This window comes from Acomys russatus, chromosome 2 (assembly GCF_903995435.1).
Source record: "Acomys russatus chromosome 2, mAcoRus1.1, whole genome shotgun sequence".
Lineage (NCBI taxonomy): Eukaryota > Metazoa > Chordata > Mammalia > Rodentia > Muridae > Acomys > Acomys russatus.
The window spans coordinates 1463251-1475964 of NC_067138.1; the positions used below are offsets into that span (position 1 = coordinate 1463251).

At 43.1% G+C, this 12714-nt stretch overlaps 1 protein-coding gene across 1 annotated transcript in view; it reads left to right on the forward strand.

Moving 5' to 3' along the window:
- Melk (maternal embryonic leucine zipper kinase) overlaps positions 1-12714 on the forward strand; it is a 62624-nt gene that overhangs the window by 19681 nt on the left and 30229 nt on the right. Inside the window, exons 7-9 of the mRNA XM_051157443.1 lie at positions 881-979; positions 9119-9187; positions 10710-10808. Of these exons, the coding sequence (XP_051013400.1) occupies positions 881-979; positions 9119-9187; positions 10710-10808 (267 nt within the window). The remainder of the gene's footprint in view (positions 1-880; positions 980-9118; positions 9188-10709; positions 10809-12714) is intronic.

The window sequence follows — 12714 nt, forward strand, 5'->3', positions numbered from 1 at the left end:
ATCTTACTTGTCACCTGATTTGTTTATTTTATTTATTTATTTTTTTTCCGAGACAGGGTTTCTTTGTGTAGCCTTGGGTGTACTGGACTTACTTTGTAGACCAGGCTGGCCTTGAACTCACAGTGATCCACCTGCCTCTACCTCCCAAGCGCTGGGATTAAAGGTGTGCGCCACCATGCCCAGCTGTTTATTTACATTTACTTTGGCTTAATTAATTAGTGTGTTCTCTTATCTAAGTTGAAACAGTGAAATGAGATGCTTGATGGGTTAACTGGAAAGGCTAGATTCCAGTAGGCTGTGGTAGATTTTTGTGGAAACATTACTATACTTTTTTCATCGTTTAGTTTAATTTCAGACATAATCTGTTCTAACCTCTCATGGTATTTGGCAAGGCTGTGCTCACTTTCTGTGTTGCCTAAACTTAATAAATTAAATGTTTGACATTTCTCAGTCATAAACATTTAATTTCTGATCTCCTATATGGAGCACAAACCACCCATTGACTTGAAAGGCAGGCTTTTCATTTCAAGAATTGTCACAGAGTCTCTGATGGCGCTTTGATGTGATTCAGTAGACAGGACTCTGCTTCCTGAGTGCTGGGATTAAAGCTGTGCCCCACCACACCCAGCTGGGAATTGTTTTCTGTTCAGTGTTAGGGTGTAGCTGGAGGAGTATACTGAATTGAAAGTCAGGAGGTCTTCCACCGAGTCAGTGTCTTTGGACAAATCTTCCTCTCTGTGCCTCATGTTCATTGTCAGTAGAATGAGTAAGTTGAGTTGACTGGTTTCTTAGTTCTTTTCCAGCTTTGTGAAGATTCTGTGATTCTCTCTAAGTGTGCTGCCTTTTTGAAATGCATTTTAATGGTATTTTTCCCTCCAAGGCAGATGTTTGGAGCATGGGCGTCCTCCTGTATGTGCTTATGTGTGGATTTCTCCCATTTGATGATGATAATGTCATGGTTTTGTACAGGAAGATCATGGTGAGTATTGTGGATACAGAATTTCAGAATCAAAGCTGCCTGTGCTGCTTATTTTATGCTTTCATGTGTATAAGAACTGAAAGGTGGGGCTGGAGAGATGGCTCAGAGGTTAAGAGCACTGATTGCTTTTTCAGAGGTCCTGAGTTCAATTCCCAGCAACAATATAGTGGCTTACAACCACCTGTAATGAGACCTGGTGCTCTCTTCTGGTGTGCAGGCAGAACACTGTATATGTAATAAATAAGTAAATTAAAAAAAAAAAGTACCAAAAGGAGGGCACTGGAGAGATGGCTCAGAGGTTAAGAGGACTGACTGCTCTTCCAGAGGTCTTGAGTTCAATCAACCACATGGTGGCTCACAACCATCTATAATGTGATCTGATGCCCTTTTCTGGCCTGCAGATGTATATGTAGGTCACTGTGTAAACATTAAATAAATAAATCTTAAAAAAAAAAAAGTACCAAAAGGCAAATATATTCTGGGCTGTTAGCAGATAAGACTACAAGCATTATTTGGTCATGGTCAAGAGGAAAATATTTGGAGGCTGCTTTTTCTTGATCTGGATGTCAGTGACACTTTTTGTTGTTGTTGTTTTGGTTTTTCAAGACAGGGTTTCTCAGTGTAGCCTTGACTATCCCGGACTCGCTTTGTAGACCAGGCTGGCCTCGATCTCACAGAGATCCATCCGCCTGCCTCTGCCTCCCAAGTGCTGGGATTAAAGGCGTGTGCCACCACGCCCGGCATCAGTGACACTTTTTATATGCAGTTTTTGAAAACTTACCTTATAATAACACTTTTAGCTTGTATTTTGTTTAGCTTTTTACTGAGTAAGTACAACACACACACACACCACACACACACACACACACACGCACACACACCACACACACACACACCACATACCACACACAAAGTCCTCCTCAGGAGGACCTCAGATTGGACAATTCAACTTTCCAACTGAAAATTCAGAGAGAGAGAGAGAGGGAGAGAGAGAGAGAGAACGCCAGCCTTAGCTGCCTGAGACCTTGTTTTGTTGTTGTTGTTGTTTTAGAGGAACTTTTTATTTGTTGCCATTCTTTTTTGGAGGTGCCATCCATCTCTTACTCTGCATCATGGCTGCCCTCAGACCTCTTGTGAGGCCCAAGATTATCAAAAATAGGACCAAAGTTTTCATCTGGCATCAGTCAGATTATAATGGTGAAATTAAGCACTGGCAGAAACCAAGCAGAGCTGGCAACAGGGTGTAGACAAGGTTCAAGTTCTGCACTTACTATCCAGTTCTTTTCCTGACGTTCTTGGCTGGTGGCTTGAGGGAGCTGGAAATATATATATATATATATATTCATTTCCCCAACCCCTGACCCAGAGACAGGATTTCTCTGTGTTAGCCTTGGCTGTCCTGGACTCACTTTGTAGACCAGGCTGGCCTTGAACTCAAAAAGATCTGCCTGCCTCAGCCTCCCCAAGTGCCAAGATATTAGGTATGTACCACCAAGCCTGGCTTACTGTGAGATTACTCAGTTTTCCTCCAGGAACCCCGAAGACACTAAAAAGAGCAGCTCAGTGGGCCAATAACATTGCCTGTCCTGGTGCCAGGCTTCACGGTGAGACAAATAGCTCATGTGCACACTTTATTTGCACTTAATAAGAGCTGATAGCAGGAAAAATACACTGAACACTACCGGATCACCTGGGTGTTTGCATATCCAATTTTTGTTTATATCCAATCCAAGCAGCCAAGATTGTTCATAGTCTGTGAAGCCGGTGAAGCCGAGGCACGGTAGGTCCATGATGTTCTTGACGGCTGACTTGACCATGAGGTGTGCTGTGTTTTTGCTTGTCTAGACCTTAAACTACTCTAGCGTTTGCTTTCCTTTGTTGTTAGTGCAAATTCACACTTACAGCACATGTGGCATTAATACTATTAATTATTAATATTGCTTAATCAGCATATCTATTTGTGTGTACTAGTGGCTCTTGAGTAAATCTTTTGGGGGCTGGAACTTACCTCAAAGTAATATGAAAGTGTTCTGCCCTAATAGTTAAATCCAAGGTCTTATTTTTGGCAAATTGAGCACCTTTGTAGTGGCATACATGTGGCAGAAAATGCCTAATTCTTGTTTGGTAGAGATTTGGCCTTCCTAATTAATATTACTTACTAATACTGTGTATTCTTTGTTTCTCCTACTCTGAATTTCATTTTTCAGTTTTTCATGTATTTATTTGCAAGTTGGAAATTGATTCAAATTAGGATTTTTATGCATTATTGTGGAATTTAATTTCACACATTATAGATTTTGAAATTTATTGTAATCTTGGCTCAGAACTATTGTTCCGAGTCACAGTGTAATACAGTCTGCTGGTTGAATCTAATTAAGGTGTCGTATCACTTGCATACAATATGTATCTGCCTAGAATGTTCTAAAAATTCTCACTTGGGACTAGTACAACCCTCACTTCTTGGCTTGATAGAAAAACTCAGTAGTATTTGGCACACTGTGTAACTTATTTAAGAGGCAGACTTCATTTATCTTTTGCATTTGTTGGCTATTTTAACTAAAATGCTGAAATGTAATTTTCAGCATGATTACTTAGAGATTGTCTATTAATCTTATTAAAATCACCTGCTCATTTGCTGTCACTGTATTTGAAGACAAGCATGACCATACTTCAGTTCTGGTACACAAATATTAGAGTAGTCTATGTAATTTATAAGTTGAAGTTGGATAACCTGAAGGTAAAATTGCTTATCAATTGTTACTTTCAACTTTAAAGGGAATGAATAAGTTGTCTCTTTATGAGATTGTAGGTTTATAGTTTTTGGTTTTGTTTTTTTTTTTTTTTTTGAGACAGGGTTTCTTTGTGTAGCCTTGGCTGAGTTTATAGTTTTTATAGAGTTGACTATGGTGGGATCATTGTGTGTTGGAGAGACTGCCTGCCTGCCTGCCTTTTTTTTTCCCCCTCCCCTAGGTCTATGACCGATGAGGGACCTCCTCCCCTACTATATGGTCATAGGCTATCAAGTCTCTGCCTGCTTTTCTTAGCTCCATGTACAAAGTGAGCAATTTCGAGGCTGCTAGAATTCCCAGGATTATTCTTAGTCATAGCTCTTTCTCCTCCTCCCACTTGGCTTTCACCCACTTTTGCAAGGTAATCATCCTTTAAATAAAGAAGTAGGGTTAAGGAGCACAGCCCTGGCTGGCACAGGGCCTTCTGTGGAGATGCCCCTCCTCAGCGGCACTGTTCCCTGAGATCTTTTCTCTTTGGTCTTCGGATGTATATCCTACCATTTAAATCACCCCTTTGTGTATTTGGAGGCTTCCTTGGCCATCACAGCGCAGCACAGCACAGTGCAGCACAGCACAGCACGGCGCAGCACAGCGCAGCGCAGCGCAGCGCAGCGCAGCGCAGCAGAAGCGCTGCATCTCTCTCTCTGGTCCTTTTCTAGTCTTTAAAAAATTTTTGTTTTCAACCTTGGCTGTTGTTATTTGAAACTAGCTCATCCTTTGCTGCAGGTGGTCAAGGGCCGAGCCCTGGGGTGTGCAGTAGTATTACGTGTACTGATAAAAGGCTGGGAGTATCTCCTCTCCTGCACTCCAGAAAGTACAAGCCTCTCCTGAAAAGTTTTTCGTGCTGGGTGTAGCGGCATATGTAATGTGGAGTATTCCTGCTTTTAGCCAAGAGTTTTCTTGTTGTGTGTGTGCTTGTTTTTGCTTTTGGATGTTAGTTTAAGGGCATAACATTTCTTTTTCTTTGGTAGTTATAAGCTGTAGAGAAAGCACACTGGAAGCACGCTTTCCCCTGGGCTGGTGAGGCTGGTGGGAGAGTGGCTGCTGAGGGAAGGGAGACCCTTACTGAAGCTGTAGGAGTTGCCTACTGCTGCTGGAGCAAAGACCGAGGGCGGTGGCTTAACACAGTTGCCGTCCACTCTCAAGGAGTTGGGTGGGCACCAGCCAACGCCTGCGGGAGTCTGGCCAGAGGGTGACATGGCTGAGGAGCAGGTTCTGATCAGATTCATGAAGGCTGCGGCCACATGATAGGCAGACAGGCAGGCCCATCTCTTCTCTCTATGGGGCCTTGTAAGCAAGCTGAAGCTTATGAGGGGCGTGCAGATGGCAATTTGCTGAGGGCAGGAACAAATCCGGCTCTGGGTGTCAGGTTACGGCAGCACCCTGCTATGAGAAGGGCCAGTTGGAGCCCATACTGCAGACCTGGCGACAGCATCTAAATCCCTCCTGCCCTAGTAAGCATGGGCCAGGCAACACTGAGCCTCCACACTGGGGTTCAGCTGATACGGTAAAAACGCCCGTAGGGAGAGATAAATTAGGGGCTTCGTCATCGTAGTCGAGAAACAGACCAGCTCAGCTTGTGACTCAGGCAAGCATTAGGACCCCTAGCAAGTGTGAGTGTGAGTGGGCTCTCTGTGTCACCTTGAAGGCCTTAGAGAAAGGGAATGAAAACCTCTTTAACACAGTGGACAGTCACCTGCCATTTAGATGGCCCACCAGCATTCTAAGCCTGTTTTCTTTTAGAATATATGCTTTTTGTTTTTGAGTATATGTTTTTTGTCTTAATTCCTTCCTTTAGTCAAAACATAATTATTTGAGCACCTTCTACACACCAGGGCCAGACACTAGTCTAGGTAAACAGAATGGCAAACTCCTTGTATTAAGGAGTTTGCGTTTGGATGTAGCAAGGCACAAAATATAATTTTTATATTATTAAATATTTTAATATAAGTTTAATTTATAATTTAAGATTTTTAATTTTTAATTATTTTTAAAAATAAAAATTTAACTTATACAGATTTAATGTAAATTTTTTTGTTTTGTTTTATTTTGAGACAGGATTTCTTTGTGTAGCCTTGACTGTCCTGGACTTGCTTTGTAGACCAGGCTGGCCTCGAACTCACAGTGTTTAGCCTGCCTCTGCCTCCCAAGTGCTGGGATTAAAGGTGTGCGCCACTACACCTGGCATTAAAAAAAAAAAAAAAATCCCCCCACCCCAGACAGAGTTTCTTTGTAGTCCTGGCTGTTCTGGAAGTCACTCTGTAGACCAAGTTAGCCTTGAACTCAGAGAGATCCGCCTGCCTCTGCCTCCTAAGTGATGGGATTAAAGGGGTGCACCACCACGGCCCAGCTGTAAAATTTTATATTATAAAAATAAATAATTATAAGCTTTTATTTATAAAAAATACGGGCTGTTAAACATAGGAATGACTGGGGTGGGGTGCTGTGGTAAACATGGGCAGAGCAGTCTTCACTGGCGTGTAGGTGGAGAGATGAGGAAGACAGAAGCACCCAGCACAGGCACGACAGCTAGAGGGAACTATGAGTGCGGAGGCTCTAGGCAGGCTGCTTTCACAAGTGACTGCAGTTTGGTGAGGGAGAATGAGACATTAGATGGGTTTGTAGGTAGCAAGAACGGGGATGGACAAGAGGAACCAGACTACCCTGAACCAGCTGGCGTGGAGTAGTGAGGTGCCATGACTTGCCTCACTGTTGGAAAAGAATGTAAGAGGTAGTGAGTGAAGAGCCTTTAGGGGACAGTGGTACAGTCTGGGTGACTTCTTGCAGTGTGCCACAGGGCTCGTGTGGCACGCTGAGGCTGCTGGGGAGATGCTGACCACAGCCAGGATGCTGAGCAGTTATGTTTGGGTGTGAGAGAACAGTAGTTAGGCTGAGTTGGCAGTGCTTCCACTGCTCATGCACTGGGCAGCTTGTGAGAACGGGTCAGTGGTGGCAGCCAGTGATTGGCAGACCTTTTGGTGTGGTTAACTGTAGTATTCTTTCATTTAAGCAGGAAAGGCTTTTCCTTGATGGCTCTTAATCTTTGTTGTTGTTGTTGTTCTGTTTTTGTTTTTATTTTTTTTCAAGACAGGTTTTCTCTGTGTACCCTTGGCTGTCCTGAACTCCCTCTGTAGATTAGGCTGGCCTTGAACTCACAGCGATCCTCCTGCCTCTGCCTCCTGAGTGCTGGGATTAAAAGCGTGTGTCACAATGCCTAGCCTCTTAATCTTGTTACTGTTTTGCAGTTCAGAAATGTCATGTTTATTTTGTCGTGATAGTCTTACAGTTTTTTTTTTTTTGTTTATTTTACAGTAGTGTCTGGATAAATTCTAAAAACAATCTCTCCTGCATTCTTCTTCCTTCCTTCCTTCCCTCCCTCCTTCCCTCCCAAAGACATTTATTTATTTAATGTGCACCACCGTTTTGCCTGTATGTGTGTCTGTGTGAGGGTGTTGGATCCCCTGGAACTGGAGTTGTAGACAGTTTTGAGCTGCCAAGTGGCAGCTTAAATGTGGCAGATTCAATCCCAAGAGGCTGTGAATTGAACCCGGGTCCCCTGAAAGTGCAGCCAGAGTTCTCAACTGCTAAATGATCTCTCCAGCCTGTACTTACTTGAATTACTCCTAGGATTTTGTATTTGCATTTAATTTGGGTAAAGTTAATTTTCATGCGTGTTATGAATTACACATTCAACTTATTTATGTTTTTTCAAATAATTATCTTGTTATTCTGGTATCATTAAGAAATTTGGAGGCGGAAAGTGGTGGTGCACGCCTTTAGTCCCAGCACTTGGGAGGCAGAGGCAGGCGGATCGCTGTGAGTTTGAGGCCAGCCTGGTCTACAAAGCAAGTCCAGGACAGCCAAGGCTACACAGAGAAACCCTGTCTCGAAAAACCAAAGGAAGAAAAAAAAAAGAAAGAAAGAAAGAAAGAAAGAAAGAAAGAAAGAAATTTGGGCTGTGCATGGTAGCGCATGCCTTTAATCCCAGCACTTGGGAGGCAGAGGTCGGCGGATCACTGTGAATTCAAGGCCAGCCTGGTCTACAAAGCGAGTCTAGGACAGCTGAGGCTATGCAGAGAAACCCTGTCTCAAAAAACCGAACCGAAAAAGGAGGAAAAAAAAAAAAAGAAATTTGATCTCTGCTACAGAAATTATTGTATCATTTCCAGAGAATTGTGAAAGAGGGTGTTTGTGGCAGGTCCTATCAAAAGGTACCTGACACCTGAATTAAGGTTTAACAACCTCCTGGCTTCAGTTGATGAGGTGGTGACCACAGTGTCTCAGTTAACCAGGTTGCCAGCATTTCTCTCCTCAGTCTGGAGAGATGGCTCGTGGGTGAAAGCACTTGCCCACAAGCCTGATGACCTGAGGTCAGTCCCCAGAACCGTTGTAGAGTGAGAGGAGGGCACCAACTCCATAGAGTTGTTTTCTGACCTCCTCACCCTTTCTGGCACACATGCACATATTCACATAATAATAATGTTTTATTAGATAAAAAGGCGTGGTGGCGCAGGCCTTTAATCCCAGCACTTGGGAGGCAGAGGCAGGTGGATCACTGTAGGCCAGCCTGGTCTACAAAAAAGTGAGTCCAGGACAGCCAAGGCTAGACAGAGAAACTTTGTCTCAAAAAACAAAACAGAAATTAACTTCTGTCAGTTTTAGTGAGTGAGCGCTCTGCTCTATGCATCATGTGTGATAAGACCTGTTTTGTAGGGTGAGAAGGCTTTACACTCGCTAGGCAAGCGCTCTGCCGCTGAGCTCATTCCCTATGGACTGTGACTTTTGGGAGGGGGTGGCTTGAGACAGATTTTCTCTGTGTAGCCTTGGCTGTCCTGGACTTACTTTGTAGACTGTGCTGGCCTCTTGAACTCACAGTGATCCGCCTGCCTCAGCCTCCTGAGTGCTGGGAGTGGGCCACCACACCTGGCTCTGTGACTGTTTTTAGCCACATGTCCTACTATCAAATCTTTTGCTTCACTGTGCCCGCTGATAATTCACAGCCCCTGAGAACTGCCAGTTTGCTTTGGCGATAGAAAATGAGTGTATTTTGGTGTTCATATAATCATAGTATGGATTCTTAAGCCTGTGGTATATATATCTTTCGCTGTTATAGTCTCAGAACTGTAGTCCTTTTCTCATATGTGGCTAATTTAGAGGTGATGATAGTACTTAATTCACTGGATTTTGTTCTTTTCAGCAAGAACTGGGAATTGTTCTTTTTGACTGTGTTGACTGAATCTTGTTGATTAGAAAAAGTTAGAGAAGCAAACCCTAGCATCTCATACCTTAGGGTATCAGCAGGGTGGCTTGGACTTAAGTCTTCTCAATGCTGTCTATGCTTTTTTTGTAGAAAGGGAAATATGAAGTTCCTAAGTGGCTCTCTCCCAGTAGCATTCTGCTTCTCCAACAGATGCTTCAGGTAAAGTTGGTTATATATTTTTAAGTAATAGAAGCCCATTGTGATCATTTTGATTTAACTTGTTTGTTTGTTTTCTGAGACAGGGTTTCTCTGTATAGCCCTGGCTGTCCTGGAACTCACTTTGTAGACCAGGTTGGCTCAGAACTCACAGAAATTCTCTTGCCTCTGCCTGCTAAGTGCTAGGATTAAAGGCTTGCACCACCACCACCAAACTTGATTTTTCTTTTAATGTATGTATAGGACTGTTGTGTTTATAGTTATCCGTGAGCTTAACAAGGATGTCATTCATCATGTACCTTGCAAATATCCTCTCTGAGGTCCTCTGTGATTATGCTGTAGATACAGTTGCTCTAGACCTTGCCTGGCTTTGGTGATGTGCCTTTTCCCTCTGTGTATCTGTGTGTCGCTCTAATAATCATTCTATTTCTCTAGCTCTTGCTCTCCTTCTGTCCATTTTCATGTTTCTGTGCTTGCACATTAGGCATATAGGAGTTACTGAACAAATGCTTGGATGAACTGAGTGTAGTCTATGGGCCTTATGATCTACCTGTGTCAGAATTGCCAGGTGGGCTTGTTAAAACACCGCATACTGGGCCCCATCCCATTTGTCTGTTCTAACAGATCTGGGCCAGGACCAAAGAGCTCCTGAGTGGTGCTGATGGTTTTGGGGCCAGTCTGAGGATGACTCTTTGGGATGAAGGTGAAAGGCAGAGTGCTAGAGTCTAGGTATTCACCCTATTAATCTGTCAGCAGGCTTCCCTCTTTACCTGTAAAATGAAAGGGGCATGTCTGAGCCTACTTCACTGCTCTGTGGTGTATTTAAGATACAATGAGTTGGAAATACTTGGAAAATGAGTATCTTATTAGTGAATTATTTTATTTATTATGTTTCCTGAAAATCTCCAGCTTTCCATCGATTAAGCCATCTTTACCTTTAATTTAAAATGTACCTCAGGCTCACCCACCTTGATTAAGTAGAACCAGACCACCAAATCTCCATAGTGAGATTGAAAAATGCCTCAGCCTTTCTTCTAGACCCCCAAACTTAATCTTTGTTGATTAATTTTTCTCTCCTCACATTTGAACATCACAAATGGAAATGAAAGGTGTGCTTTTCAGCTTGTTCTATGTGATTGTGAGCGACTCGGAAGTAGAGATTGCATATTCATTGTGAATGCCCTGCATTGCGCTTACTTGAATACTAAACTGGTGAATATTTCCCATGAATAGGTTTTCCAGCAAAAAGACTATTACATCATACAATAGATTGACTGAACTTCATGAATAATGTCCATACCAATGAAGTTCGTGTTTGTTAAACATTTATCTTGTAGGCCTGTGTTGGTTGCTATAGTTTTCTTGCCTCAATTGCCTTTTTAAAAGAATCCATTCCAAGGCCATTTTAAGGTCTTTGACAGCGTTGTTTGTGATGATAACGTTTACATCTGTTCCTGTGCATTTTGAGTTCTCGGGAGGAAAGGTGCTGTAGAATCTGTTTGAAATGTGCTTCAATGGCCACTAGGTGGACCCAAAGAAACGGATTTCTATGAAAAATCTCTTGAACCATCCCTGGATCATGCAAGATTACAACTGTCCTGTTGAGTGGCAAAGCAAGACTCCCGTAAGTACAGTGAAACCCAGTAGTTTGTTTTCATAAGTTTGTGTGACTCCAGGACCTGCAACGATGTACTCTAAACGTGAAAGAAAAGGTATTTTGCATACTTAGCTGGAATGGTGGTGGAAGACTTAAGACCCAATCAATCTTGTCAGTCTCTGGCCCAGTGAGTGGTTGGTCAACCTGCACTGCACACGAGAATCATCTGGACCTTAAAACGCAGGGCCTGGCTGGGAGTAGTGACACGTGTCTTCAACTGCAGCACTTACCACCAGCAATTCCTTTTTATTCCCAGGTGCCCAGGTGTTTTCCATGTGCGGTCAGGATTGTGAACAGTGCTCTGGATGTTTGATTGTTTCTTTGTTTTTCTGAGACAGGGTTTCTCTGTGTCACCCTGACTGTCCTGGACTCACTCTGTACACCAGGCTGGGCCTGAGCTCAGAGATCTGCCTGCCTCTGCCTCCCGAACAATGGGATTACAGGTGAGTGCCACCAAGGCCTGCTTGCTTAGAGTCTTAAAGGAGTTATTTAATTCTGCTTAACCAATCATTCATCTGTAGAATAGGTTCAACCAGTTCTGCTTCCCAGAGTAGAAATGAGATTACATTTGTTTTCAGACATTTGAGTCTGAGGAACTCTTTTGTTCCCTTAATATTTATTTATTAGCTCATTAAAAAGTAACAGTAAGAGTTGAATGTAGTAAACATGCCTTTAATCCCAGCACTTGAGAAGCTGAGTCAGAAAGATTGCAAGTTTGAGGACAGCCTGGCCTATATACTGAGACTATCTCAAAAGAAAAAAAGCAATAAATAAATCTGTTACCCATCCTGAATAAATATTTGTGAAGAAAAAACATGTAAGAATAAATTTGATGAAGGAGTGGCATGGTGATGTCTTTACAAGCTTCTGTGAGGTCTGGCATAATAGCAGACACCTGTATAGTCTCCTCTTCCTGCATTTAGAAAATGTGCCCTTGGGGCTGGAGAGACAGCTTGGCTGTTAAGATGACTGTCTGCTCTTACAAAGGACCCGGGTTCAATTCCCAGCACCCATATGGCAGCTCATAACTGTCTGAAACTCCTGTTCCAGGGGCTTCGACACCCTTACACAGATATACATCCAGGCAAAACACCAGTGTACATAAATACAAACAAACAAACAAATAAATAAATAGTTTTTTAAAAAGGAAGAAAATGCAGCCTCACCTATATGTCGAGAGGGAAAGGGGGGACTATTTTAATAGCCTTTTCAGAGAGTTGGAGTTTGGTTGTTTCTTTTATTTTTGTTTTGTTTTGTTTTTTGAAACAGGGTTTCTCTTGTCGTCCTGGCTGTCCTAGACTCACTTTGTAGACCAGGCTGGCCTCGAACTCACAGAGATCCGCCTGCCTCTGCCTCTCAGAGTGCTGGGATCACAGGCGTGTGCGACTGTTTGGTAGTTTCTTAATGATTAGGTGGAGGTGGAGTATGAAGTCCTATCAATGATCACTTTGGATTCTCCCATAAAACCCACTAGGTTGTCCATGGCTCTGCTTTCCATGTACCGTTCTGTATTGGCTGTTTGGAAAATACTTGTGCCCTGAGTTGTGCAGGTTTTCCAGTGCTGCTACATTTTCTGACACAGTGTTAAAAAGAACTGAATTCCTGTAGGTTCCTTTCTCCAGGAGGCTGGGCTGAGAATCTGGCCACAGAGTTTTCTCCAGCCTTCTGGAGGCTAGCTGAAGAAGACTCTGTCCTGAGAACCAGTCACGAAGAAGGCCTTCTGGGCAGGGAGGGAGCACTGAGCCTGGTTGAGACAATAGAAATCTGCGTCCCTTCCAGAGGGGGAAGGGGGCCTCTGGCTTGTGAAAGGCCAGACCACACTTCATAAAAATAAAGACAGTCAGGAGTCAAAGAACTAGATTTTAATTCACTA